Below are 26801 nucleotides of genomic sequence, written 5' to 3' on the forward strand. Positions count from 1 at the left end.
GTCTCGATTTGCTGACCTTGTGATCTGCCTGCCCTCAGCATCCCAAAGTGCTAGGATTACAGGTCTGAGCCACCGGGCTTGGCCGCACATTTTAAAAAGTTCTTAAAGTTTGCTCTCCAGAAGCTAATAAGTGTAGCAATTTATTGGCAGTGTTAGTGGCCACTAATACTTAATTTCTAGTTTTGTGAATTACTTTGGATCTTTTGCTTTTAAGTTTTGACCCTCTATTCTGAAGGGTTTGGTAAGTTTTTAAGTTGAGTAGTAAAAATGTTGATAGAGGTGTAGATTCTTAGTGAAACGTTGCTACAGTGTCAACTATATTTCTGTGTATAGTTTGAGATTCACATGTAATTTTTGTTTTCAGGAACATACACATCTTTGGTGTTATCTTTTTCTTTCTTTTTTTTTTTGATATGGAGTCTCGTACTGTAGCCCAGGCTGGAGTGCAGTGGCGCGATCTTGGCTCACTGCAACCTCTGCCTCCCAGGTCAAGGAGTCCTCCTCCTTCAGCCTCCCAAGTAGCTGGGATTACAGGCACCCACCACCACCACACTTGGCTAGATTTTGTATTTTTAGTAGAGACAGGGTTTCACCATATTGGTCAGGCTGGTCTGGAACTCCTGACCTCAAGTTATCTGCCTGTCTCTGCCTCCTAAAGTGTTGGGAGTACAGGTGTGAGCCACCACACCCAGCCCCAAGCATTGTAAACAAGAGACCAGAGTAGACTTAAAGTATAGTTTGTTACAACTCATGCTCAGTCTGAGGTCACTGATAAAATTGAAACTTTATACAAGATAATAAGGAAATGAAGTCTTGTGAATGAATGTTGGCCCTTTCTGTTCAGAAAATAGCCTGTGCTCCAGCATAGCATCATCACCATCTGGGAGCTACCTAGGAATAGAGTCTCACCCTGCCCCAGTAGTACCGATATGCACATTGAAAAGAACTAATCTAGAACACTTTTCACTCCGTTTTTATTATTTGGCTTGGGAATTGCAAATTTTGGTGCACTTTTTGGCAAGAGTGGTTTTTGATGTTTGTTGAGAATGTTGAAGACCACAGTGTAGTCACGGTTAATGTACGTTGGAAATAGTACAATATCAAACATGACATTTTATTTGCAAAATTTGAAATAATGACTTCTAAATTACAAATATAATTAACAAGTAACTTCAAAGCTGGCAGGCTCGAAATAACATGCTATTCTGAGATATATGCTTTGAATTATCTGAACTCTTAATGCAGATCATATTACATCTTGGCATAATATAACCATTCTTTAATTCTTGGTTATAAATGTTAAGATTAACATTCCACATACCTTGCAAACAAGGTAGATCTGTCATAGTTACGACAGTTTTTTTCTTTCAGTGTTTTAAGGAAAATACGTAAACATACAGAACAGTATAATGAATTCTTAAGATTCCTTCTACCATGATGGCCATGTTTCATTTTATTTTTTTGCTGAACCATTTGCAAGGAAATTGCTGACTGAAGACAAAAGATCCCTAAGTATTTAAATGTGGATTTCTTTTTCTTTTCTTTTCTTTTTTTTTTTTTTTTGAGATGGAGTCTTGCTCCGTTGCCCACGCTGGATCTTGGCTCACTGCAACCTCTGCCTCCCGGGTTACAGTGATTCACCTGCTTCAACCTCCCAAGTAGTTGGGACTATAGGTGTGCGCCACTACCCCCAGCTAATTTTTGTACTTTTTAGTGGATTTAGTATATAGGTAGTCACACTGACCATGCTGTTGTTTTCATTCACATAGATTATCAGTTATTTTAGAAATAGGACCTTCCTGTGTTTTATTATTTTTGCATATTGCATGTTCTCTTGATGTTTCAGTACTCACTCGGTCAAGATTTACTGACCTTACTGAAGTAATTTTGAAACATTAAATCTTAACCTAGGTAAAGCATTCTTTAAAGTATTCCTGATGTTTGTTGAATACTTACAGATTCTGGAACACTTTTCTTTAAAAAGTGTTTTCAAAACAGAAGGTGCTCCAGGTAAGAGTATGATGGACTTCTGTATCTTAACACCCCAAAATATTTTAATGATGGCACAGTTAAGTGTGAAGGTTGAGAATGTAGGGAGAAATTTTTATGTATCTTGGGACTTCCAATGGCTAATAGACCCCAAAATATGTAACATAATGTTCAGTGAATCTAGAGGTGCCCAATTACTTTATTCTTTTTTTTTTTTTTTTTTTTTTGAGATGCAGTTTCGCTCTTGTCCAGGCTGAAGTGCAGTGGCACAATCTAGGCTCACTGCAATCTGCGCTTCTCAGTTCAAGCAATCCTCCAGCCTCAGCCTCCCAAGTAGTTGGGATTACAGGCACGTGCCACCACACCAGGCTAATTTTTTTTTTTTTTTTTGTATTTTTAGTAGAGGTGGTGTTTCACCGTGTTGGTCCGGCTGGTCTCAAACTCCTGACCTCTGTTGATCCACCTGCCTCGGCCTTCCAAAGTGCTGGGATTACAGGCTTGAGCCAGTGTGCCCGGCCCCAATTCCTTAATTCTGTTTAGTTCTGAATTGCGCTCGGTGAAGAGAAGGGCCCAATTTTTACTTAAGAGTTTTGCAGAAAAGCTTTGCAGACTCTCAGTTATCTGTATATTATGATGACTTTCAGGGTGGCATTTTGTTATCTTTGCAGAAGAAAAATTACAAAAGCATTATGATTATTAGTGAAAAATGGAGAAAAATTTAAAGAACTCCAAACCCCATCCCATCCTTAGATGTCACCTTGGTATGTAATCGTCTAGATAACTTGTGCATGTTTTGGTTATGCTTCTCCACGTCAATGTCACATGTCATTTAAATTGTATTCCATTGGATTGGTGCACTGAAGTAATTTGTACTCATTCATTGTCAGACACTTGTTTTCTACTTTTTCACTGTTAATGTGTTCACACCATTGTTTCTTTCAGATGAATTCTCAAAGGTAAAATTACTGAGTAAAAAAATACGCAGTTTTAAAACTTTTGATGAAATAATCCCGTTGTTTTCTGGAAATGCAGTATGAGTTCATACGGACCATTTGTTTTGACCATTGCTTCAGTAGATACTGTAATTAAAAATGTGTAAGCTTGTTTGGTAGGTGGAACATGGTACTTGGTTTAATTTATATTTCCTTGATAGTGTTAATCTTTTTAATCTTTATATACCTTTAGTATTGTTAATAACCTGTTTGTGTCCTTGAGCCATTTTTGTTGGTCTGTACCAATAATAGTAAATAATAACAGTAGTAGCAGCAGCACTTGATAGTGCCAGGCAACATCATTTCCAGTGTTTTGTGTGCCTTGTTTCATTTATGCTTCATTCCTATCCTGTGAGACAAATACTATCAATTATACTCATTTTACAGTTAAGGAGCCTGAATTTCAAAGAGATTGACTTCCCAGAGAAAGTGCATGCCTCTAGCAAGTTGTTGATCTTGAAACACATGTGTCTAGGCTGGTTGCAGTGGTTCATGCCTGTAATCCCAGCCTTTTGGAAGGCTGAAGTGGGGAGATACTTGAATCCAGGCATTTGAGACCAGCTGGGCAACATGGCAAAACCCTGTCTGTACTAAAAGTATAACAAAGATAGCTGGGCGTTATTTTATTTTTAAATTTTGTGGAGATGAGGTCTTGCTGCGTTGTTGGCCAGGCTGGTCTCTAACTCCTGGGCTCAAGCGGTCTCCCACCTCAGCCTCCAAAAGTTTTTTATGTTTATACTCTAAATTTTAAATGAAATGTGACCTTGTGTTAAGGGTCAACTGTAAATAAAACAATCCTTATTTATCAGTGTAATCCTAACCTCTATGTTTTGACAACTCTTGTTGGTTGGACTTTTTACGTTAAGTACAAGGCTTAGCAGTTCATATTTCATCCTCTTCTACCTAGTTCATAATCACTAAAGATCACATTTTAAATCACTAAAGATCCCATTTTCACTAAAGATCATATTTTATTTTAAATAAAATGTGACCTCATGTTAAGGTTTGGTCATGGTGGACGTGGCTTGAATTTGTGAGGGGTACTTTTTTTTGTTGGTTATTTTTTTGTTTTTTGAGATGCAGTATTAACTCCATCGCCCAGTGCAATGGCGTAATCTTGGCTCACTGCAACCTCCGCCTCCCATGTTCTAGCGATTCTTTCTCATGCCTCAGCCTCTCAAGTAGCTGACATTACTGGCACTTGCCACCATGCTTGGCTAATTGTGTTTTTGTATTTTTAGTAGAGATGGGGTTTCACCATGTTGGCCAACCTGGTCTTGAACTCCTGGCCTCAAGTGATCCACTGGCCTCAACCTCCCAAAGTGCTGGGATTACAGGTGTGAGCCACCACACCCGGCCAAGGATAGGTCTCTTTTTATCTACTTTGTCAGTTTACTTTCTTTTGGAAATAAGAGTTACCTAAAATTTTGACTTATTTTTTTGAACATACTTGGTTGTGTTAAAAACTAAACCAGAGTATAACTTTTCAGGGTACAAAAAAAGTTTGTGTTGAAGGAAAATTGGGTAATGATGAGACTTGTGAGGTTATGTCCTATTAGTGAAGGATACATAATTGAGAGGGGTTGTTTATACTTTACAGCAAAATCAAAGGCTGAAATTTTCTTAATGCTGGAGCTATGTGTGATCTGTAGTGATTAAGAACTAGGTAGAAGAGGATGAAATAAGAACTGCTAAGCAAGCCGTGTACTTAATGTAAAAAGTCCAACAAACGAGTTGTCAAAACATAGAGGTTAGGATTACATTGATAAATAAGGATTGTTTTATTTACAGTTGACACTTAACACAAGGGGTGTTGAGGCACCAGCTGCCCGCACCCCCTCAAAAATAAAAAATCCATATATTACTTTGGACTCTCCAAAAACTGCTGCATAGAAGCCTTACTGATAAGCAGTTAACACAGATTCTGTATATTATGCATTATATATTGTATTCTTACAAGAAAGTGAGCTAGTGAAAAGAAAATAGGAGCAGAAGATATATTGACTTTGTTACGTAGAAGTAAATCATCACAAATGTCTTCCTCATTGTCTTCACATTGAGTAGGCTAAGGGGAAGATAAAGGCTTGGTCTTGCTCTCTTGGATGGTTTAGGCAGAAGAAAATCCATGTATAAACCCATATTGTTCAAGGGTCAGTTGTAATTGATTCTGTATGCGTTGACAGTGCCATAAGCAAGCAGAAAAGTAGCATCTGGATAGCATCCAGACTATTCCATTCTTTTCCAAGGGAAGTGAAAATTTGGAGTACTGTGTTAAAGGGAAATTGGCAGACTAAGTTTTATTTGTTATAAGGCATCATTTCTTTATTATTATTATTATAATATATTTTTTTATTTGAGATGGAGTCTTGCTCCATCTCCCAGGCTGGAGTGCAGTGGTGTGATCTCCAGCTCACTGCAAGCTCCGCCTCCCGGGTTCACGCCATTTTCCAGCCTCAGACTCCCAAGTAGCTGGGACTACAGGCACCCGCCAGCATGCCCGGCTCATTTTTTGTTTTTGTATTTTTAGTAGAGACGGGGTTTCACTGTGTTAGCCAGGATGGTCTTGATCTCCTGACCTCATGATCTGCCAACCTCGACCTCCCAGAGTGCTGGGGTTATAGGCGTGAATCACCGCGCCCGGCCTATAAGGCATTTATTTTCATAGATGGTTAGGATGGGGAAGAGTTGGTATGAAATGTTTTGTCAAAGAAAAATAAAGAGCCATGTGCTGCAGAGATGTTTTGGTGGATGACAGGCCACATATATTATGGCCCCTTAAGATTATAATGGAGCAGGCCAGGTGTGGTGGTTTATGCCTGTAATCCCAGCACTTTGGGAGGCCGAGGCAAGCAGATCACCACAGGTCAGGAATTCAAGAGCAGCCTGGCCAACATGGTGAAACCCTGTAGCCAGGCATGGTGGCGTACATCTGTGTTCTCAGCTACTCAGAAGGCTGAGGCAGGAAAATCGCTTGAACCAAGGAAGTGGAGGTTGTAGTGAGCCGAGATTGCGCCACTGCACTCCAGTCTGGATGACAGAGGGAGACTCCGTCTCAAAAAAACAAAAAAGTAAAAGAGATTATAGTGGAGCTGAAAAATTCCTGTTGCCTAGTGACATCTTACTGATCCTGAACATCTATAGGCTTAGGCTAATGTTTACATGTTAGTTTTTTCAAAATAAAAATGTTACAGTAAACTAAATAAGGGTAGTATATAAAAGAAAAATTTGTTTTATAAACGTTAGTGTAGCCTTAAGTGTACCATGTTTATAAAGTCTACAGTAGTGTATGGTAATGTCTTAGGGCTTCAAACCCACCACTCAGTACCAGTCACCCAGAGCAAAGTTCAGTCCTGAAAGCTCCATTCATGCTAAGTGCCTTATGTAGGTATACCATTTTTGAAACCTTTTCTCTTTTTTTTTTTGTTTTTTTTGAGACAGAGTCTTGCTCTGTCACCAGGCTGGAGTGTGGTGGTGTGATCTTGGCTCACTGCAACCTCCACCTCGGGGGTTCAAGTGATTCTCCTGCCTCAGCCTCCCGAGTAGCTGGGGTTATGGGCATGCACCACCACACTTGGCTAATTTTTATGTTAGGTGAGATGGGGTTTTACCATGTTGGCCAGGCTGATCTTAAACTCCTGGCCTCAAGTGATCCACCCGCCTCAGCCCCCCAAAGTTCTGGGATTACAGGCGTGAGCCACCGTGCCCAGCCTGTTTTTGAAATCTTTTGTATTGTATTTTTACTGTACCTTTTCTTTTTTGAAGTGCACAAATACATTGTGTTAGAACTTAGACTCAGCCCTTGTTTATCTCTTTCAGTTTTTTTTTTTTTTGGACGGAGTCTCACTCTGTCTCCCAGGCTGGAGTGCAGTGGCGTGATCTTGGCTCAGCTCAACGTTTGCCTCCAGGATTCAAGCGATTCTCCTGCCTGAGTCTCCTCAGTAGCTGGGACTACAGGCTCACGCCACCATGCCTGGCTAATTTTTGTTATTTTAGTAGAGACGGGATTTCACCATATTGGTCTGGCTGGTCTCAAACTCCATGTTGGGATCACGGGTGTGAGCCACCGTGCCCGGCCTGTGTCAGAACTTCTTACAGTGTTCAGTACTGTGCATGCTATGTAAGTTTGTATTCTGGGAGCAATAGTCTATATGATACAAGCTAGGTGTGTGGTAGGCTATACCATCTAGCTTGGTATTGGGTAAGTATACTCTTATGCCATTGCCACAGTGACAAAATTGCATGACGATACAGTTCTGATGCATATCACTGTCATTAAGCAATGTGTGATTGATTAATTGGCTTACTAATGAATGTAATTCAAAGAAGAGAGCTAAGGGAAGAATTAGGAGTCAACTATGATTTAGAATTGCATATCATTAAATTGTGAGTTCTCCGACGTTGATGGCAATTCAAAAGCCCCACCATTGGTGAGAAAGGGGACGAGGTCAGCGGATCACCTGAGGTCAGGAGTTGGAGACCAACCATGGTCAACATGGTGAAACCCCGTCTCTACTAAAAATACAAGAAATAATCCAGACGTGATGGCGGGCGCCCGTAATCCCAGCTACGCTGGAGGTGGGGGTTGCAGTGAGCCGAGATCGCAACATTGCAATCCAGCCTGGGCAACAAGAGCTAAGCTGCAGGAAACATGCAGATAAAAATAGTATTTACTCATTTACTTACGTCATCAGCACTCAGAGGTAACCACCATCAACATTTTTATGTTTTGTTCTAGTCCTCTGTCATATAGCTACAGGTATATATATATGTGTGTGTGTGTGTATGTGTGTATTTTACTAAGATGTAATTATTACGGTGTTTGAACCTCTACGTGGTAGATGTTTTCCAGTCACTAAGTATTCCACCACGTTTTTGTTTAATGACTGTCAAGTATCTTTTGTCACAGATTTATAAAAGATTACGTTTTCTGTTCCAAGTAAACATGGGAGTACTTGAATATCCTCAGTTGCTTAATGAATACAGATAGAGGGACGTACCTTCTCATTGCTTGATAATTCTTATTGAGAATTTTCAAATGAACCTACAAAACATGTACTGGTTTACTTAGTTAAAACAATGGAAATACCAGTTTCTTTTCCTTCACCTCATTGTATGATCACTATTACATAAGCAGATTTGACAGAAAAAAAAAGATGTAAAAAAAAAAAAAGATGTACTTTTCTTTGGGAATTTGGTAAAGTGTGCAATCTGGTATGTATCATTTTTGAAAATGCTATATATAGCATCTTAAGAAAACTTTTGAACAAATAATATATACGTACATAGAACAAGCCATTCCTGTTTAAGCCCCACTCTTGGGATAGCAACTGCCATGTTTGCTCTCTACACTTACTGTTCTCCTGAATGATTTCAAAGTTTGCTGACATGACACTTCAGCAAACATGATACACACTGAAGTTAGGAGCTTCTGTGTGTGGCTGCATCTCCTGAGAATAAAGGAAATATATGCCACCAAAATATTCTCAAAACAATAATATCAATTCAGTAATTAAAAAATTCATAGTAAAATTATCTAGATAAAAATGTCTCTTTTCCCTAGGCTAAAATTCATCACACTGCCCATCTCCCACCTCCCCTTTTTTTGAGACAATGAGGTGGCTCAATCTTGACTCAATGCAGCCTCCACCTCTAGGGTTCAAGCAATTCTCCTGCCTCAGCCTCCCTAGTAGCTGGGACTACAGATATGTGCCACCACAGTCAGCTTATCTTTGTATTTTTAGTAGAGATGGAGTTTCACCATGTTGGCCAGGCTGGCACTGCTTTTTTAATCTAGAAAAGGGCCCCTAGTTTTTATTTTTTGAGATGTCCAAACCAGTTGTATTGTGCTTTCTCACAAACTTGAAATTGTCTGATTGTTTCCCCCTTATACAGATTCTAGAATTCTTGCTGAGAATAATGTGTAGGTGATAATGCGTGTTTAAGTGTGTCACATCAGGAGGCATGCAATGTTAGGTTGTCCTACAACTTTCTAAGTTTGATCCTTTAGTTTAGGTTGTGACCTCCAGGTCTTCATTGTAAAGGTACGTTTACCCCCTATGTAATTATAGTGTAATCTGTTCTCAAATCCTGTACTCCACTCACCAAGTTTTACCTGGTGCTTTTAGCATACATTGACAGTAGACTCATCTGTTAAATTGGTGTAATCCTCACCAATGTGTGATAGATTTTAAATAATGAGTCTTAACATCTTTTTTTTTTTTTTTTTTAAGACGGAGTCTTGCACCGTCAACCAGTCTGGAGTGCAATGACGTGATCTAGGCTCACTGCAACCTCTACCTCCTGGGTTCAAGCAATTCTCCTGGCTCAGCCTCTAGAGTAGCTGGGATTACAGGCATCCGACACCACACCGAGTTAATTTTCTGTATTTTTAATAGAGATTGGGTTTCACTATGTTGGCCAGTCTGGTCTCGAACTCCTGACCTCGTAATCTTCCAACCTTGGCCTCCCAAAGTGCTGGGATTACAGGCGTGAACGACCTTACCAGGTCCCACACCTTTTAAGTTATTATTATATACTATAATTATAATGTTTATGATCCATTTGTTTGGATTTCCTGCCATTTTAAAATTTTGTTATTCTTCCTTTTGAGAATTAAGTTTTATTTCATTTGGGTTTTGACCTTTGCATATACAGTTTTTTTGCATGATCCATTTGTATTTATATTAGGATTTAGAGTGAGGTTAGTTCCAATTTTTGAATAAGATGGCTACCTAGTAGTACCATGTATTGAATTACTCATTTCCCCCCCATGACTTACAAGGTCTTAGGTATTCTTAGTTCTAATAAACATAGCAGTTAGCATAATGTTATCTAAAAGTAGCCAACTTTGTTTCTTCATAGGCTGAAAATGTCTTAGTAATATCACCAGGTACTACTGTTTTCTCAGAGATTTCTCACAGTATATACCTTGAGATACTGTTTTTGATTAAATGAGCCAATGATTCTTGGCAGTGCAGCAAATTAAAATGCACATATTTTTCCAGGCATTGTTGGCCTCTGAAGAGACCAGACCAAGGGGAAATAGTTGAAAGCAGTAAAGATCCATAGGAAGCAGGGTACAAAAATGGTGACAAGAGACAGAAAGTAATGTGGGATAGGGTAGCTGGACCTAAATAGGCCAAATAAGAGTTGAAGTGTGTTAAACAACTTAGATCAAATGATGATGATACAAGTATGCCAGAGGAATTTATAGTATCCAAAGAGTATTCAGAAACTTAAGGAATTGTGAATGACTGAAGACTTTGGAATACAGAATATTTAGTAATCCTTTTAGAAAATTGACAACTTGGCCGGGCGCGGTGGCTCAAGCCTGTAATCCCAGCACTTTGGGAGGCCAAGACGGGCGGATCACGAGGTCAGGAGATCGAGACCATCCTGGCTAACACGGTGAAACCCCGTCTCTACTAAAAAAAAAAAATACAAAAAACTAGCCGGGCAAAGTGGCGGGTGCCTGTAGTCGCAGCTACTCAGGAGGCTGAGGCAGGAGAATGGCGTAAACCCGGGAGGCGGAGCTTGCAGTGAGCTGAGATCCGGCCACTGCACTCCAGCCTGGGTGACAGAGTGAGACTCCTCTCAAAAAAAAAAAAGAAAAAAGAAAAAAAGAATTGACAACTCATTGCTGCCATCTAGTGTCACTTTTGTCTTAGAAATTCTGCAAAGAAGGTAAATTCTACATATAGCATATTTAGTACATGGAATTGGCATTTAATTTGAATTGAATGCAGGGACTAGTTTAGGGTTTTTTTTTTGTTTTTTTTTGGTTTGTTTTTTAAAGGAGTCTTGCTGTGTTGCCCAGGTTGGTGTGCAGTGGTGCAGTCTCGGCTCACTGCTGCCTCTGCCTCCTGAGTAGTTGGGATTACAGGCGCCTGCCACCACCACGTTTTGTCTTTTTAGTAGAGACAGAGTTTCACCACGTTGGCCAGGCTGGTTTTGAATTCCTGACCTCATGATCTGCCTGCCTTGGCCTCCCAGAGTGCTGGGATTACAGGCGTGAGCCACTGCACCTGGCCTACTTTAGGTTTTACGATATAGTAATAAAGGAAATTGTAAGGCAGGGTTCTGAATTTCCTAATCTGAGGTAATATATATTTTCTTTTGTCTCTAATATGAGATAATATCTGGTAAGTGGAAGTGACAGCATCTTTAATTTTTTTTTCCTGGACCAATGGATAATGGGTTTTAAGCATAATGTGATTAACCTGTGTGGAGAGGTGGCCAGGGCTTGCAGAAATAAATGCCCAGTAGAAACATCTTGTACTTTAACTTTTGTACTTTTGCACTAAATAAGCGTACTTTAACTTTTGTACTTTTGCACTAAATAAGCCAAGATATACTGAAAACAGTTGGATAGAGTGGCGCTGATCTCCTATGCCCCAAACTCTATCAAAGCTGGCATACAGTGTCCAGATAAAAAAGCAAGGTAGCTGAAGGCTTGACTCTGTATTTAAATTCGTTTTGGCTCCGCTCTCAGTGGATACCAGGGCTGTCATAACCTGTTTGTGGACCACTTGAACCTTATTTAATGTAAAAAATCTTCAGGTAATGCAAACTGCCGTACCTTTTCCAAGTAGAATTGAATTACTTGAGATTTAAAGTCAATGTAATGGAAATGGAGTATTTTTATAAATATTTTTTTCAAATTTTTTGCTAGATTGACAATCCAAGATTGGTTTGCCTCCATTAAAAGGGTGAAGAGGCATGATAGCACCTCACTGTTAGAATGAACAGTTGGAAATAAAATTGACTTTGGCTTATATCCCAACCTAGATAGAGTTTTTACTCATTTTTTGCTTTTAAGCTGTGGCTGGGATGGTGAGAGTGTGAGTAGAGACAAATTTCTGTATTCAGGAAATTCTTGTCCTTACCACTACTATTAAAATCTCAGATTGCTTATATATATGTGTGTGTATGTATATATATATATATTTTTGAGACGGAGTCTTCGCTCTGTCGCCCAGGCTGGAGTGCAGTGACCAGATCAGGATCTCAGCTCACTGCAAGCTCCGCCTCCCGGGTTTATGCCATTCTCCTGCCTCAGCCTCCCGAGTAGCTGGGACTACAGGCGCCCGCTACCTTGCTCGGCTAGTTTTTTGTATTTTTTTTAGTAGAGACGGGGTTTCACTGTGTAGGCCAGGATGGTCTCGATCTCCTGACCTCGTGATCCGCCCGTCTCAGCCTCCCAAAGTGCTGGAATTACAGGCTTGAGCCACTGTGCCCGGTCAGATTGCTTATATTGCTTTAGGATAGAGCATGTGATAAAACAGACAAGCATATCAGACAAAAACACAGGTTTTTGGGCCGTAGAGATAACTTAGTATTCCTGGTTTTGACTTTTCTAAATAAAACAGGTCTTTGGTGATGCTTTGATTAAAAACAGTAATAAGAATGTGTAATGAAAGTATAGTGTATAATACACAAACACATTTGTCCATGTGTATAATAGAAATTTGAACACTACCACTATTTTTCCTCTTTTTTTAAATCCTTTTGCTTTTTCTCTTTGAGACACGCAGTCTCACATGGTTGTCCAGGCTGGAGTGCAGTGGCATGATCTCGGCTTGCTGCAACCTCCACCTCCCGGGTTCAAGGGATTTTTCCTGTTTCAGCCTCCCAAGTAGCTGGGATCACAGGCACCCACCACCACACTCAACTAGTTTTTAGTTGAGACTGGGTTACACCATGTTGCCCAGGCTGGTCTCAAACTCCTGGTCTCAGGTGATTTGCTCACCTCAGCCTCCCAAAGTGCTGGGATTACAGGTGTGAGCCACCGTGGCTGGCCTAATTTAGGTTTCTAAAGTCTATCCTTTTCATGACAGAGCTCTTGTGTATTATTCAGTGTTGAGTTTAAGAAAGAAATAGCACTTAAGATTCTCATTTGTTGAGGAAGTTTTTTTTTTTTTTTGAGACGGACTCTCGCTCTGTCACCCAGACTGGAGTGCAGTGGCGCTGTCTCTGCTGACTGCACCACCGCCTTCTGGGTTTAAGCAATTTTCCTGCCTCAGCCTCCCGAGCAGCTGGGACTACAGGTGTGTGCCACTATGCCCTGCTAATTTTCATATTTTTAGTAGAGACGGGGTTTCACCATGTTAGCCAGGATAGTGTCGTTCTGACCTCATGATCCGCCCCCCTCGGCCTCCCAAAGTGCCTGGCTGGAATGTGACTAGACTTCACTTTTGAAGTATTTAACCTTCTGATTTACAAATAATGGAAGCTGGAATATTTGAACTGTATGTTTGTTTGTTTTTGAGACAGAGTCTCCCTCTGTTGCCTAGGCTGGAGTGCACTAGCACGATCTCGGCTCACTGCAACCTCTGCCTCCTGTGTTCAAGCAGTTCTCCTGTCTCAGCCTCCCAAGTAGCTGGGACTACAGGTGTAGGCCACGACGTATAGCTGAATTTTGTATTTTTAGTTTCACCATGTTGGCCAGAGTGACCTTGAACTCCTGACCTCACATGAACTGCCTGTATCCCAAAGTGCTGGGATTACTGGTGTGAGCCACCTCACCCGGCTTGGAATATGTGAACTGTAAATTCATGAATTGGACATGCTAGTCTCCATCAAGATTTCGGTTTTTGGTGGGGTTTCCTATGTAGGCTGCAAGTGGCATGATGTCTGACTCAGCCTCCCGGGTTCACACATGCCTGCCTCCAGCCTCTGTTAGCTGGGACTTCATCGCCACCCACACATTGACTAATTTTTGTATTTTTAGTGAGGCAGGGGTTTCATGGTGTGTAGCCAGGATGGTCTCTGATCTCCTGACCTTAAATCCTTCCTTGGCCTCCATTTTAGTAGTGAGCCACCCATGGCCAAGATTTCTTAATGTTAAATCTAGTTCATGTAAATTAATGTCACTTTATTATTTAACAGCATTATTATTATTTATTTTTATTTTTGGGACAGAGTCTAAACTCTGTTACCAGGCACAGAGTGGCCAGATCTCAGTTCACTGCACAGCTCCACTTCCTCCCGGAGTTCTCCTGCTCAGCCTCCCAGTAGCTGAGGCGCCCGCCACCTATACTTCTAGTTTTTGTTTTTGTGAGACAGGGTCTCAGTAGATCTCTGACCTGCGTGATCAGCCGCAACCGACTCCCAAAGTGGGATTACAGGCTTGAGCCACCGTGCGGCACTTAACAGCGTATTGTGGACTATTTTAGAGAAGGATCCCTGGGTTAGCTTGCATTATAAAAAAAAAATTTTAGACCCCTTCAACTAGAAGAAGGGGGGAATATAATAACGGGCCTTGACCTCAAAATATTTCAGTATATACAGGTACATTCTACTATGTTGTACTACTATAAAAGGATGCTGGCAACCTGTTACATGAAAGAACAGAGGGACTGTTCTTAGGATTTCTAACAGCAGTCTGCATAACATGTGGTGCTCGAGAAACCACACCATACCACCTAGAGAGAAATGGTATTGTTTAAGCATTAATGACAACACAAAAAGGTATTGCCACTTATAGGACAATGTAGTCTTGCCAAAATATTGCAGATGAGGCTGAATAAGCCTTCGGTCCCAGCTGCCACTTTTCAGGAATTAAGAATATGTGGAATTGTACCAAGAGTATCAATTCTGGAAAATACAGACTGGGAAACAACAGGTCAATACCCTGGATTCTTAAACAGATAAATTTTAACCTAATGCAATAGAAGTGGGACTTATCTACAAAAATGCCTTAAATGCATCACATTTATTTTTTTGGGAAGACAAGAATGTCTACAGTTACACATTTAGGCATTAGAATTATTTTACAAGTAAGAAAGTACTAGTAAAGTCAGAATGATTGTTACCTTTTGGTGAAAGGAAGAGGGATTGGCAGTGGAATTGGCCACGCAGGGTTTGTTTAGTTATGAGGCTTTACAGGGACGCAACTGCTCTTGCACCTTCACACATTTTTATTGAAGTTCCTTGTGCTCACCCACTATTGGAGCAGGTAAAACTTACAAGTTTTAACTGCTTTTCTAAAATTTCTTGCTTTTCAGTAAATACCTGCTGGTTATTTTGGTATTGTATTTCTAAGTCTTTTATTCTCCAAGTTGCTTATTTTTTATTTCTCCCAGTCAGTGAAACCATATATGCTGGCTGTAGGATATTTTTTATTTCTCCCAGTCAGTGAAACCATAAATGCTGTCTGTAGGGTAGTGATTTTGCCATCTTGAGTCTTCTGTTGGGAGTCAGATTCAAAAACTGCTCTGCTCTTGCTGCCCCTTTCCAAGAATCCCAGTTCTTTTCCAGTACTCCTACAGTCAGTGAAACCATATAAGCTGGCTTGCCTTTACTGCCTTGAATTTTGGAATTTTGTTGTAAATGCTGTCTGTAGGATAGTGATTTTGCCATCTTGAGTCTTCTGTTGGGAGTCAGATTCAAAACTAGCTCTGCTCTTGCTGCCCCTTTCCAAGAATCCCAGTCCTTTTCCAGTAGTTTCTTTGTGTTTCAGTATTGGCTGTCCTCCTCCCTGTATGGAAATTTCACCTGTATGGTACCTTAAAATTTTGAGGTGGGATGAGGCGTGACTGGACATCATTTGGTTATTTCTAAAACTTCGGGAAATCTACCTCTTCCATAAAATTGGACATAGCGCTACCACTAAAATTTAAGGAAGCTCTCAGGACAGTCTTTGTTATTATTTGTCGCCTGGATTTTCCCGGAATGTGGTACTCAGCACGTGGTTAGTAAATATTTGACCCCCAAAACAAATGAGCTTGTAGTGACTGTTCATTCCTTAGGAGGATATGTTACTAAGAGTGGAATTAATTGGTATTTGTGAGTACATCTGTCTTTACTGTTGCCTCCATCTTGAATTTAAATCCTCATAGTAAGTATGGGTATTAATTTTAGGCAACCTTTGAAAGTTGGGATTATTATATTTTTAAAAATAAGTAGTTCATCATTTTTGTAGCAGAGTTAATAACCAGACCATAAACAAAATGAGAAATCATATCCTTAAACTCAGAGATAACAACCATTGCTAGAATCCTTTTACTTGTATGCCTGGATGCTTTTCTACCAAGCTTTTCCTGTGTGGATCTTTGAGAGAATTAAGCCCTGATACACGTGAAAAATGCCGTGGGGTATGAATTCCATACATCTTGATTAGTTCTAGGTATGTACTCAGATTTGTGAAAATTGAGAAAATGGTCATTTAGATCCATTTTTGTCTGTGGTGCCAGAGGGTACCCCTTTCAGTCACATTGATATTTTTTTGCAAATGTCCATTTGGAACATTGGACTGTGGTGTGATGGGTTTTTTCCCTTATGTTCAGTATTCTGTGGTGGCTTATGGAGCCCCTCACCCCTGGTAATTTCTTCTCATTAAAACTATGGAGATTATATTTCCTGTTGGTATACCTATTGTTTGTGAAAAATAGTTGCTTAAAACCAGATTGTTTCTCCACTTGTAGTAATAGCAAATATTGTAAACCAGCAGTAGTATCTGAAACCAGTTAGGCCTTAATGCAGATTTTTGTTTTAATTCCTCTTTTTAGTGTCCTCAGACTTTCTGGCATACTTTTTTTTTTTTTTTTTTTTTTTGAGACTGAGTCTCGCTCTGTCACCCAGGCTGGAGTGCGGTGGCCGGATCTCTGCTCACTGCAAGCTCCGCCTCCCGGGTTTACGCCATTCTCCTGGCTCAGCCTCCCGAGTAGCTGGGACTACAGGCGCTCGCCACCTCGCCCGGCTAGTTTGTTGTACTTTTTAGTAGAGACGGGGTTTCACCGTGTTAGCCAGGATGGTCTCGATCTGCTGACCTCGTGATCCGCCCGTCTCGGCCTCCCAAAGTGCTGGGATTACAGGCTTGAGCCACCGCGCCCGGCCCTTTCTGGCATACTTAAGAGCTGAAAGATTGTTGATGAATTTCAGTGGCTACTGTTTGTTAATTTTTATTGCTTAGTCTTAAAATATTAAGAACTTTTTGTAAAGATGTACTTTAGAAAGTAACATAAAGACAGACGAATTTCAGAAAGATTTGGAAGGAAGTGAAGTTTTGTTGCAGCTTTTAAATCAGTACTGCCTGTTAAATGACTGTATTAAGCATCAGAATGGTAGGAGTCATATATAAATGAAATGGTGTTATACTACCTGTTTTTATGTACATGTATGTATACATTAGACATTTTTACATCATCCATAAGAACTAGTTTGTCTGATTCACTTGAGGATTGGAAGGATAACAAAGACTGGAATATTTTGAGATTCATCGGAACCTTTCAAAGGGATGAAGGGGAAATCTTAAGAATGTTTTTAAGTCTTGTTCAAGATAGGGGGTTGGAGTGGGAAGAGGCAGGAAACAATGCTGAACGAATGAAATAAAACATTTTCACTTATACAGGACCTGAGATGGTATTGTGAATCTTCATATTGTTATGATAGTATTGAGCCTCCATCACATATGTAAAGACAGATAATTTTTGGTTTTAAATAATTTGTGGAAAGTTGTGTATTTTTCTTTAGTTCCCCGATCCTTAATTTGGTTCATGCCATGTTCCACTGGCTAGTTTTATCATCATCACCATCCGATATTATTAAATGTCCTATATTTTAGGTTATATAAAAAGTAGCCTTGGAGTCATTGCAGTCTGTAAAAAAATGGTATTGATACTTACGTATCTAAAGCATCCTGCAATTAATTGAAGTATCTGGAAATAGGCGTTTCCAGTATAAATGAATTGATTCTGTTTATTGCCTTTTGAAGAAAATTATACTTAATGGGTAAGTGTAAGCTATCCATATTAATCTAGCTAATGAATGGCTTGGGACAGAAGCTGACATTTGCTATGCTGTGTGTATATATACAGAACCGGTAAAACTCAATAAAAGCAGCGTGAATCAAGATTATTGATGGCAGGGTATAGTTAGCATGACCTGTAATGTGAAAAACAGCAGAAACTGGTATCAGAATTTAGGCAGTTCTAATTTGCTTGAGTTATTAGAGGAGGGCCACTTGGAATTACGTCCAAGGAAATTATATTGCCAATGACCTGCCAGGGAAAATTTTTTTTTTCCTGATAATTTAGAGTTTAGTGCCGCTGAAATAGAATGAAGAGGAAGAAGTTGAATTTCTAGAACATATTCAGAGGCTGGAGTCTCTGAATTTATTAGTAAATACATAATGCTGTGAGTCCCTTTAAGTTGCCTGATACTCTGGGCAGTTAACAGTGATTCAGAGTGAGAGTGGAGAATGTTTTATCAAGGCATATTGTTTTTAGCATCTGTTCACCTGAATACTTTTTTTTGCTTTACAGTTTTCAGCTTTGTGAGAAACCTTATCATCAAACACAATGGCCAGCAACGTTACCAACAAGACAGATCCTCGCTCCATGAACTCCCGTGTGTTCATTGGGAATCTCAACACTCTTGTGGTCAAGAAATCTGATGTGGAGGCAATCTTTTCGAAGTATGGCAAAATTGTGGGCTGCTCTGTTCATAAGGGCTTTGCCTTTGTTCAATATGTTAATGAGAGAAATGCCCGGGCTGCTGTAGCAGGAGAGGATGGCAGAATGATTGCTGGCCAGGTTTTAGGTAAGGTCTCCATTAAGTTAATTTTTTTCATTGATGATCAGGCCGGAGTTTTTCGATTCATGTTTTTTTGTTTTTGTTTTTGTTGTTTTTTATGTCTGTAAAACTGACAGCCTGAGATATTCTGGATATTGTGCCTATTCAGTCTAATAAAAATACATTAGGCTTATAGTTATAATTGGCTAAGTAAAGGATATTCTTCATTGTACCATTTTGTGTAGTAGAGATAGGACAACTCTCATTTGGCAATTGTGATTAGGGCGACCTGGGAATGACAGTTCACAGTGTTAAAATGTTGCCTAAATGGTTACATCCTCCCCACAGCAGACTGGTGGAGCCCCTCTAGTGTTGTTGACTGCTTGTCTCCTCATTGGGGTTTCGCTCCATTGTTGGGCCAGTTGCAGTTTGGCTCAGTCTTAGATTTTCTTGTCTTTTCAAATGTAATGACACCTCAGAGTACTACTTATAATTTGGTTTATTCAAGCCAGAATGCAGCGTCCACATGTTTATTTGATTAGTTGTACTAGATGTCTGTTTTAACTTCCCATTTTATGTGTACGTTGTGCCTCAGTTTCAAAATAATCATACCTGTGTTTTTACAAAATTAAGATGATTATTTTCAATTTTATATTTGTGGTTTTATTCTTTGTATACATTCTACTATGTCTGTTGACTCATAGCATGATAGGTTAGAGTTACATGAAACAATTCTCTGATAATGTTATGTAACCAACCAGATACACAATTTGGGTCTATTTCATTGTTTTTACATCTTACTGGATTGCATTTTCAGAAATTCTATCTTTAGTTTTAAAACACTATATGGTTTCAAAGTCAGAATTATAAATGAGGTTAACATACCAAAACCTGAAGGTTATTCATGTAATGGTGTTCAGCAAATAGACAGTATATTCAATTTTTTTTTTTTTTTTTTTTTTTGAGACAGTCTAGTTCCGTCGCCTAGGCTTGAGTGCAGTGGTGCAGTCTTGACTCATTGCAACCTCAGCCTCCCAGGTTGAAGCGATTGTCCTGTTTCAGCCTCCCGAGTAGCTGGTACTACAGGAGTGCACCACCACACCTGGCTAATTTTTGTATTTTTTGGTAGATACGAGGTTTAACCATGTTGGCCGGGCTGGTCTTCACCTCTTGACCTCAGGTGATTCTCCCGCCTCTGCCTCCCAAAGTGCTGGGATTACAGGCGTGAGCCCCTGTACCTGGCCTCAGGCGGTTTTCAGTTGTTCATTTGATGAGCTCCTTTTGTATAAAAAGGTAAGATATAAAGGATTAAGTTTAAGATATGCACGTTTGGTGAGGTGCAGTGGCTCATGCCTGTAATCCCAGCATCTTGGGAGGCGTAGTTGGGCTGGTCATGAGGTCAAGAGATGGAGACCATCCTGGCTAACACCGGGAAAAGCTGTCTCTACTAAGAATACAAAAAATTAGCAGGCCGTGGTGGCGGACGCCAGTAATCCAAGCTGTTGAGGCAGGAGAATTGTTTGAACCCGGGAGGCGTAGGTTACAGTGAGCCGTGATTGCACTCCAGCATGGGCAACAGGGCAAGACTCCGTCTAAAAATATATATATATGGAATTTGTATATTTTGGGGCATGTGTGTATTAAAATGAGACTAATTTTAAAGCAGTATATATGAAAATGGAGGTATTGTTGACTGAGTGCTTTAGCACGACTGGGAAGTTAAAAAACTGAGTTGGCTTTCTGACATGGGGTTTTTAGAACAAGGAGAAGATGAATTCTTGTTTGGAAGGTCATGGGTGGCAGGGTAGGTAGCTGGGCTTACGTGTTACAAATTGTATTTGAAAACTAGGGTTTCCCTTTGCTCTTTTATTTTTTATTTAAGCAACTTATGAATTATTCAGAAAGCAGTTGTTAACCCCGGATGTTTTACATGCAGTACAGCTAATCCTTACTTATAAGGGAAATCTGAAGTTGCCTTTGAGGATGATTTGAGGGTGTCACACTGCACTATATTGTTTTGTGGATTGGCGTATATTTTAATATATTTGTAATAATTCAGAATGAACTGAACCATTCTTGGAAAGGTAACCATTGATAGTTTTCTCTTGTAATAGTAACTGAGTGAACAGTCAGTGTCTTGAATGGGGAGAGTTGAGTTAAAGTGGGATCTGAGGGTGGAGAGTACCAAAGACAGACTTAATGTTATGTCTCAGGAACACTTTAGTGGTACAGAACAGAGTACAAATATATAGAAGATGAAGTCTTAGCCTTGTAAAAATTTATGAGCCTTTTTAATATTAAAAGGAGAGATGAAGCTCAGCATGGTAGCTCACACCTGTAATTCCAGCACTTTGGGAGGTCAAGGCAGATCACTTGACCCCAAGAGTTCGTCCCTATGAAAAACAGAAAAATTAGCCAGCCTTGGTGGTGCCTGCTACTTGGATGGGAGGATCACCCAAGCTTTGGAGGTCTAGGCTGTATTGAGCCATTATTGCATCACTGCACTCCAGCTTGTATGACAGTGAGACCCTCTCTTAAATAAAATAAAAAAAAAAAGGAAAGATGAGTTGTTTTGTTTCATATTTTCTAATTTTTATGTCTGTGATTTTCTAAACTTTGTATTACCTGGGCATGGTGGTGCCCGCTTGTAGTCATAGTTACTCTTGAGGCTAAGGCAGGAGAATCCCTTGAACCGGGCAGTGGAGGTTTCCGTGAGCCTAGATGGCACCATTGCACTCCAGCCTGGGCGACAAAGCGAAACTATGTCTCAAAAATAAAAAAACTAACTTTGTAGTTTGTTTTACCTGGATACAAAGTTGTCACTAAAATTTTTGCTTTTGTTTTTCAGATATTAACCTGGCTGCAGAGCCAAAAGTGAACCGAGGAAAAGCAGGTGTGAAACGATCTGCAGCGGAGATGTACGGGTCAGTAACAGAACACCCTTCTCCGTCCCCTCTACTCAGGTCCGGAAACTTTATTATTTATAACTGCATTGTGTCCATCAGTGGGCATCTTCTCTATCTGTTTTCTGGATGTGGGGAGGGTTAAGTGTACTGTGCTTTATCTGTGTATAAATAAGGTTTTATTATTTTTGTGTTAATATGTCTCTCTTTTGCCCTAGAGAAAATTACTAGAGAATTAAAAATCCCTGAGCTTTTTGCTATTGATATTTAGGAGTAGTTTGATATTTATAGCATAGCCTGAAATACTTCTACAGGATCGTTGAGCTTCTAAGACACCAGAGAGTAAGAGAGGGAAGAAGTGTGGTATAAGAATGTTTAGTTTACCGTTCTGTTTTTCAGTGTTCAGTTTAACTATGTCGTATGTGGAAATCTTAGTGAATTTTAACCTGAATTACCAATTTGACCACTACATTTCCAGTGGTCTAAGGTGATTGGAATTGAGTGATTTATTGTATGAATGATTGGGGATCATTCAGTGCTAATCTTGTTGATCTATCTGTTGTGGTTTATTTGGCATGATTCTCCCCTCACCTGATGTTGTGAATTAGTAGCAACGTTTCCAAAATAACCCTTTTCGGTATTTATTTTTCAGCTCCTCTTTTGACTTGGACTATGACTTTCAACGGGACTATTATGATAGGTATGTTAAAAGTGTTTTGTCTTTCTGCTAAACAGCTATTAATGAGAACCATTTTGTTTTTCTAGTTTGTGGTGATGAACATCAAAGATGTTTCCAAACATACTCCCTTTCCTCCAAAAGAAAAACATAACCTTAAGTAGATTATTAGGTAGGGTGATAATGATTTTAATGCGTTATTTCATAATGCCTGTTTCTACTAAAAATACAAAAGAATTCGCTGAGTGTGGTGACTAGGGACTGGGTTATGGGTGGCTTTGGGTAATAGATTTAGAACTGATGATAGCAAATACTAAACAGGAAATAGAATGATGTGCTTAAGAGTGTTACCACATTGACAATCTGGTATCAGTCTCAGTTAACATGAAGTAAATGTTAGACTTATTTGGCTTGTTGTGTTTAAACTCATGCAGTATATGTAAGTATATGGAGCAAACTGTTACATGCAATACACTTTAAAAATGCAATATATAAAGCGCATTACTTTATATGAAGCATAGTACTACTATTTGTCTTAGAATACCAGTATTCCAATCATTAGTATTTTAATGTTATTGCTGTATATAACAATTCTGTCTCTGATTTTGGAGTAAAAATTACTGATTGACAAATGCTTAACGTTTGAACTGAGTTAATCAGTCATACATGGGAGTTGTGTAAAGGAATCAAGTCAGCTGTTAAATACCATAGAGTATACACTGAAAATGTCAGACATGAAAGTATACACTTTCTGTTTGAGAAATAACGTCATAGAATATGGCAGGTAGTCATTAAAAGGCCAGAAGAGTAAGGCCTGAAAAAGAATTTAAATCCAGATTGTAAAGGGCCTTGAATGCCCTATTAAGATGGTGCGGTTGAGCATACTTAATGCATCATCAAAATTTTTTTTTTTTTTATTTGACATTAGCGGTTTCCTCAGATTGTTGTTGTTGTTGTTGTTGTTTCCTCAGATTGTTGTTGTTGTTGTTGTTGTTGTTGTTTTTAAGATGGACTCTTGCTCTTGTCACCCAGGCTGGAGTGAAGTGGCGTGATTTTGGCTCACTGCAACGTCCGCCTCCTCGGTTCAAGCTATTCTCCTTCCTCAGCCTGCCAAGTAGCTGGGATTACAGGCATGCACCACCACTCCCAGCTAATTTTGTATTTTTAGTAGAGACTGGGTTTTACCATGTTGACCAGGCTGGTCTCGATCTACTGAACTCAGGTGATTAACTCACCGTGGCCTCCCAAAGTGCTGGGATTACAAGTGTGAGCCACTGTGCCCGGCCATTTCCTCAGATTTTTACAGTTATGTGTGAACATTTTGAAAACTAAGGAGTTTTGTAATTCTTCATTTTTTTTTTTGTTGAAATTTTTGAAATTCTTAAAAATTGGCCGGGCACAGTGGCTCACACCTGTAATCCCAGCACTTTGTGAGGCCAAGGCGGGTGGATCACGGCGTCAGGAGTTCAAGACCAGCCTGGCCAATATGGTGGAACCCTGTCTCTACTAAAAAATAAAAAATTAGCTGGGCGTGGTAGCGTGCACCTAGAGTCCCAGCTACTCGGGAGGATGACGCAGGAGAATCGCTTGATCCCGGGAGATGGAGGTTTCAGTGAGCTGAGATCGTGCCACTGCACTCCAGCCTAGGTGACAGAGTGAGACTCGGTCTCAAAAAATAAAATAAGAATCAATGCAGAACTTCCAGGTGAAAATAAATCAGGACTTTCTTTACTAATGAACTAAACCCATTTATTCCTGAGATTGCAGTTTTTTGAATTTTTGCAATCAGACCTTGATAATGCAGACCTAACGCAGTAGGGTATAAATAACTCCAACAAGCTTAGCATTCCAGTAATGGAACACTAGGCATAAATGGGTTATTGGTCAGGTATCTTGAAGGCACTTGAAACTCAGTGAGTTTGTCTAAAGCATCTGTCCTTTATCCTTCCTGCACATGGTAATTGCTTGACCACATTTAAAACATACTCATGCCAACTTCTCCTGTAGGGATTCTTAAATAACTGGTCTTTTGCAGACTTTCTTAAGTACTAGAATATTTTTCAGTGCTTTCTGTGCATTCTTTTGTCCAGTCAGAGTTGAGAATCATTGTTGCAAAGAGTACGGAAGTGGTTGTATTTCTGTGTATTATTATCCTATTTCTTTGTCATAGCTCAATTCAGACCAATTTAATAAACTCACACTTTGTGGGTATAATTTCAGGGATGTCATGGACTCTCAGTTGATGTTTTAAATTATGAGTGTATCAAGTTTTAGCAGTATACGGTGGCAGTCTTCTCATTAAATAGTTCACGTTAAGAAGTCTTTTCTTGGCAAGGCACATTGTGAATAAGAATGTTTTTGAAAATTTGAGTGGGGACTTTGGAAAACATTAGTTGAGAAAATGAGATACATACTGCAGGGAATCTAAAGAAATCACATGTTTGCAGAAATGTCTTCACATTTCTTACCAATGCCATTGGGTCTTAAATTGGTGACCTCTTCAGTTTTTCAATAGACAAAAATATATTAGGTTGGAGCAAATGTCATTCCGGTTTTGACATTTCTTTGAACGGTAAAAAGCAAAACCGCAATTATTTTTGCCCCAGCTGATGCTAGTAGTTACTGTCTGATATATTGCTGCATATTGTGTGTCAGTGAAAAGTAATGTCTTCTTTTGTTCTATTGAGTTCTATTGAGTGTCAATGAAAAGTAATGTCTTATTTTGTTCTAATGTCAGCTTTTAACGTCTAACTTTTGTTCTAATGTCAGCTAGTAGATAATGATAACTGGTAACTAGTGGAGCAACTAGGTTATAGCTGGCAAAGAGCTGACTTTTATAGTACTGAGATCTTTGTTGGGAAAATGAATTTTAGGAGGCGTCCACATGAAGGGAACTTAAGTTGGATTGGAGAATTGAGTCCGTGTCTTATAGGATAGATGTTAATGAAGGTGAAAGGAGGAGGAGTGTTTGGTTAGTGGGGAGAGGGGCAGATACAGGAGTTATTTGCTGGTTTGGAAAACATTAGGTCAGTTTGGACCTGAGAAATAGGTTGGGTATAACCTGGTGGAATAACAACTTAGAAAAATGGTATTAATATCTTCTCAGAAGTCATTCTGAAGATTCATCTTCATAAGGTTTAGAGGTTTATTCTAAATGGTAACATAGTGATACTGCATTGACTATGTTAAATTGTTTAATAAAAGAAGATGGGAAATTGGCTCAGAGGTGTTTGAAAGCTCTGGGTCTTCCTACTCAAATGGGAGTAAAAATCAGTGTCCAGGAGGTTTTCTTTCTTTCTTTTTTTTTTTTTGAGATGGAGCCGTACTCTGGCACTTAGGCTGGAGTGCAGTGGGTTGATCTCGGCTTACTGCAACCTCTGCCTCCTCCTGGGTTCAAGTGATTCTCCTGCTTCAATCTCCCAGGTAGCTGGGATTACAGGTGTGCACCTCTACACACAACTAATTTTTGTATTTTCAACTGATTTTTGTCTTTTCAGTGGAGACTGTTGCTCCACGTTGGCCAGGCTGGTCTTGACCTCTTGACCTCAGGTGGTCCACCCGCCTGGGCTCAAGAGATCTTCCTGCCTTGGCCATGCAAAGTGCTGAGATGACACGTGTGGACCACTGCACCCCACCCTCTTTTAATAGTACTCATTTGAAGGCACTGGTTTTGTTTTGTGAAAAGTGGTGTAATAAAAGTGAATTTGTTTTTTTTTTTTTTTTTTTTTTTGAGACGCAGTCTCGCTCTGTCGCCCAGACTGGAGTGCAGTGGCCGGATCTCAGCTCACTGCAAGCTCCGCCTCCCAGGTTTACGCCATTCTCCTGCCTCAGCCTCCCGAGTAGCTGGGACTAGAGGCGCCTGTCACCTCGACTGGCTAGGTTTTTGAATTTTTTAGTAGAGACGGAGTTTCACTGTGTTAGCCAGGATGGTCTCGATCTCCTGACCTCGTGATCCGCCCGTCTCGGCCTCCCAAAGTGCTGGGATTACAGGCCTGAGCCACCGTGCCCGGCCTAAAAGTGAATTTTTATCACGATGTTGGGAATGCACAAGTATTCAAAGCTATAGTTATTGAGGAGTCTTTTAAAAAGTAAGATTGGGAAGTACTCTAAAAATAGATCTTTTAAGCAAGATTGGGAAGTACTCTAAAAATATATCTAAAAATAGATCTGGCATGTACATGAAATTGACGTTCGTCAACAGCTACCCTGGCACTATGCTTTTTTTTTGTTTCTGAAACGGAGTCTCATGCTGTCGCCTGGGCTAGAATGCAGTGGTGCGATCTCGGTTCACTGCAACCTCCGCCTCCCGGGTTCTCGCGATTCTACTGCCTCAGCCTCCCGAGTAGCTGGGATTACAGGTGTACACCATCACACCTGGCTAATTTTTTGTATTATTAGTAGAGATGGGGTTTTACTATGTTGGCCAGACTGGTCTTGAACTCCTGACCTGTCTTATGATCCACTCACCTTGGCCTCCCAAAGTGCTGGGATTACAGGCGTGAGCCACTGTGCCTGGCCAAACCTGGCACTATTCTTTAAAAAATTCTGATAAAAGGCTTGATATATATGTGTTCCGATTTGTGCCACAAATACTACTGTATTTTCATACTAAAACTAGATAAAAACTAGATATATTTTCTTCAGATGTAGTAAATTGCAGCACCACTTTCCCTTATAATTGATCACCTATGAAATTGTTCTCAAATTAGATAGTGGTGATATTGCAGA

General features: G+C 39.9%; 1 protein-coding gene across 17 annotated transcripts in view; it reads left to right on the forward strand.

The window, feature by feature from the left end:
• HNRNPC (heterogeneous nuclear ribonucleoprotein C) overlaps positions 1–26801 on the forward strand; it is a 59437-nt gene that overhangs the window by 16752 nt on the left and 15884 nt on the right. For 9 of the 17 annotated variants that reach the window (XM_009211105.2, XM_017961014.1, XM_009211106.2 and 6 more), the window contains 3 exons: positions 18245–18521; positions 21343–21457; positions 22050–22097. In XM_009211105.2, coding sequence (XP_009209369.2) covers positions 18281–18521; positions 21343–21457; positions 22050–22097 — 404 coding nt within the window. In that variant the 5' untranslated portion in view covers positions 18245–18280. The remainder of the gene's footprint in view (positions 1–18244; positions 18522–21342; positions 21458–22049; positions 22098–26801) is intronic. The other 8 variants (XM_003901532.3, XM_017961016.1, XM_009211112.2 and 5 more) reach the window with 1 other exon arrangement.

The sequence above is a fragment of the Papio anubis genome, chromosome 7 (assembly GCF_008728515.1).
Source record: "Papio anubis isolate 15944 chromosome 7, Panubis1.0, whole genome shotgun sequence".
NCBI lineage: Eukaryota > Metazoa > Chordata > Mammalia > Primates > Cercopithecidae > Papio > Papio anubis.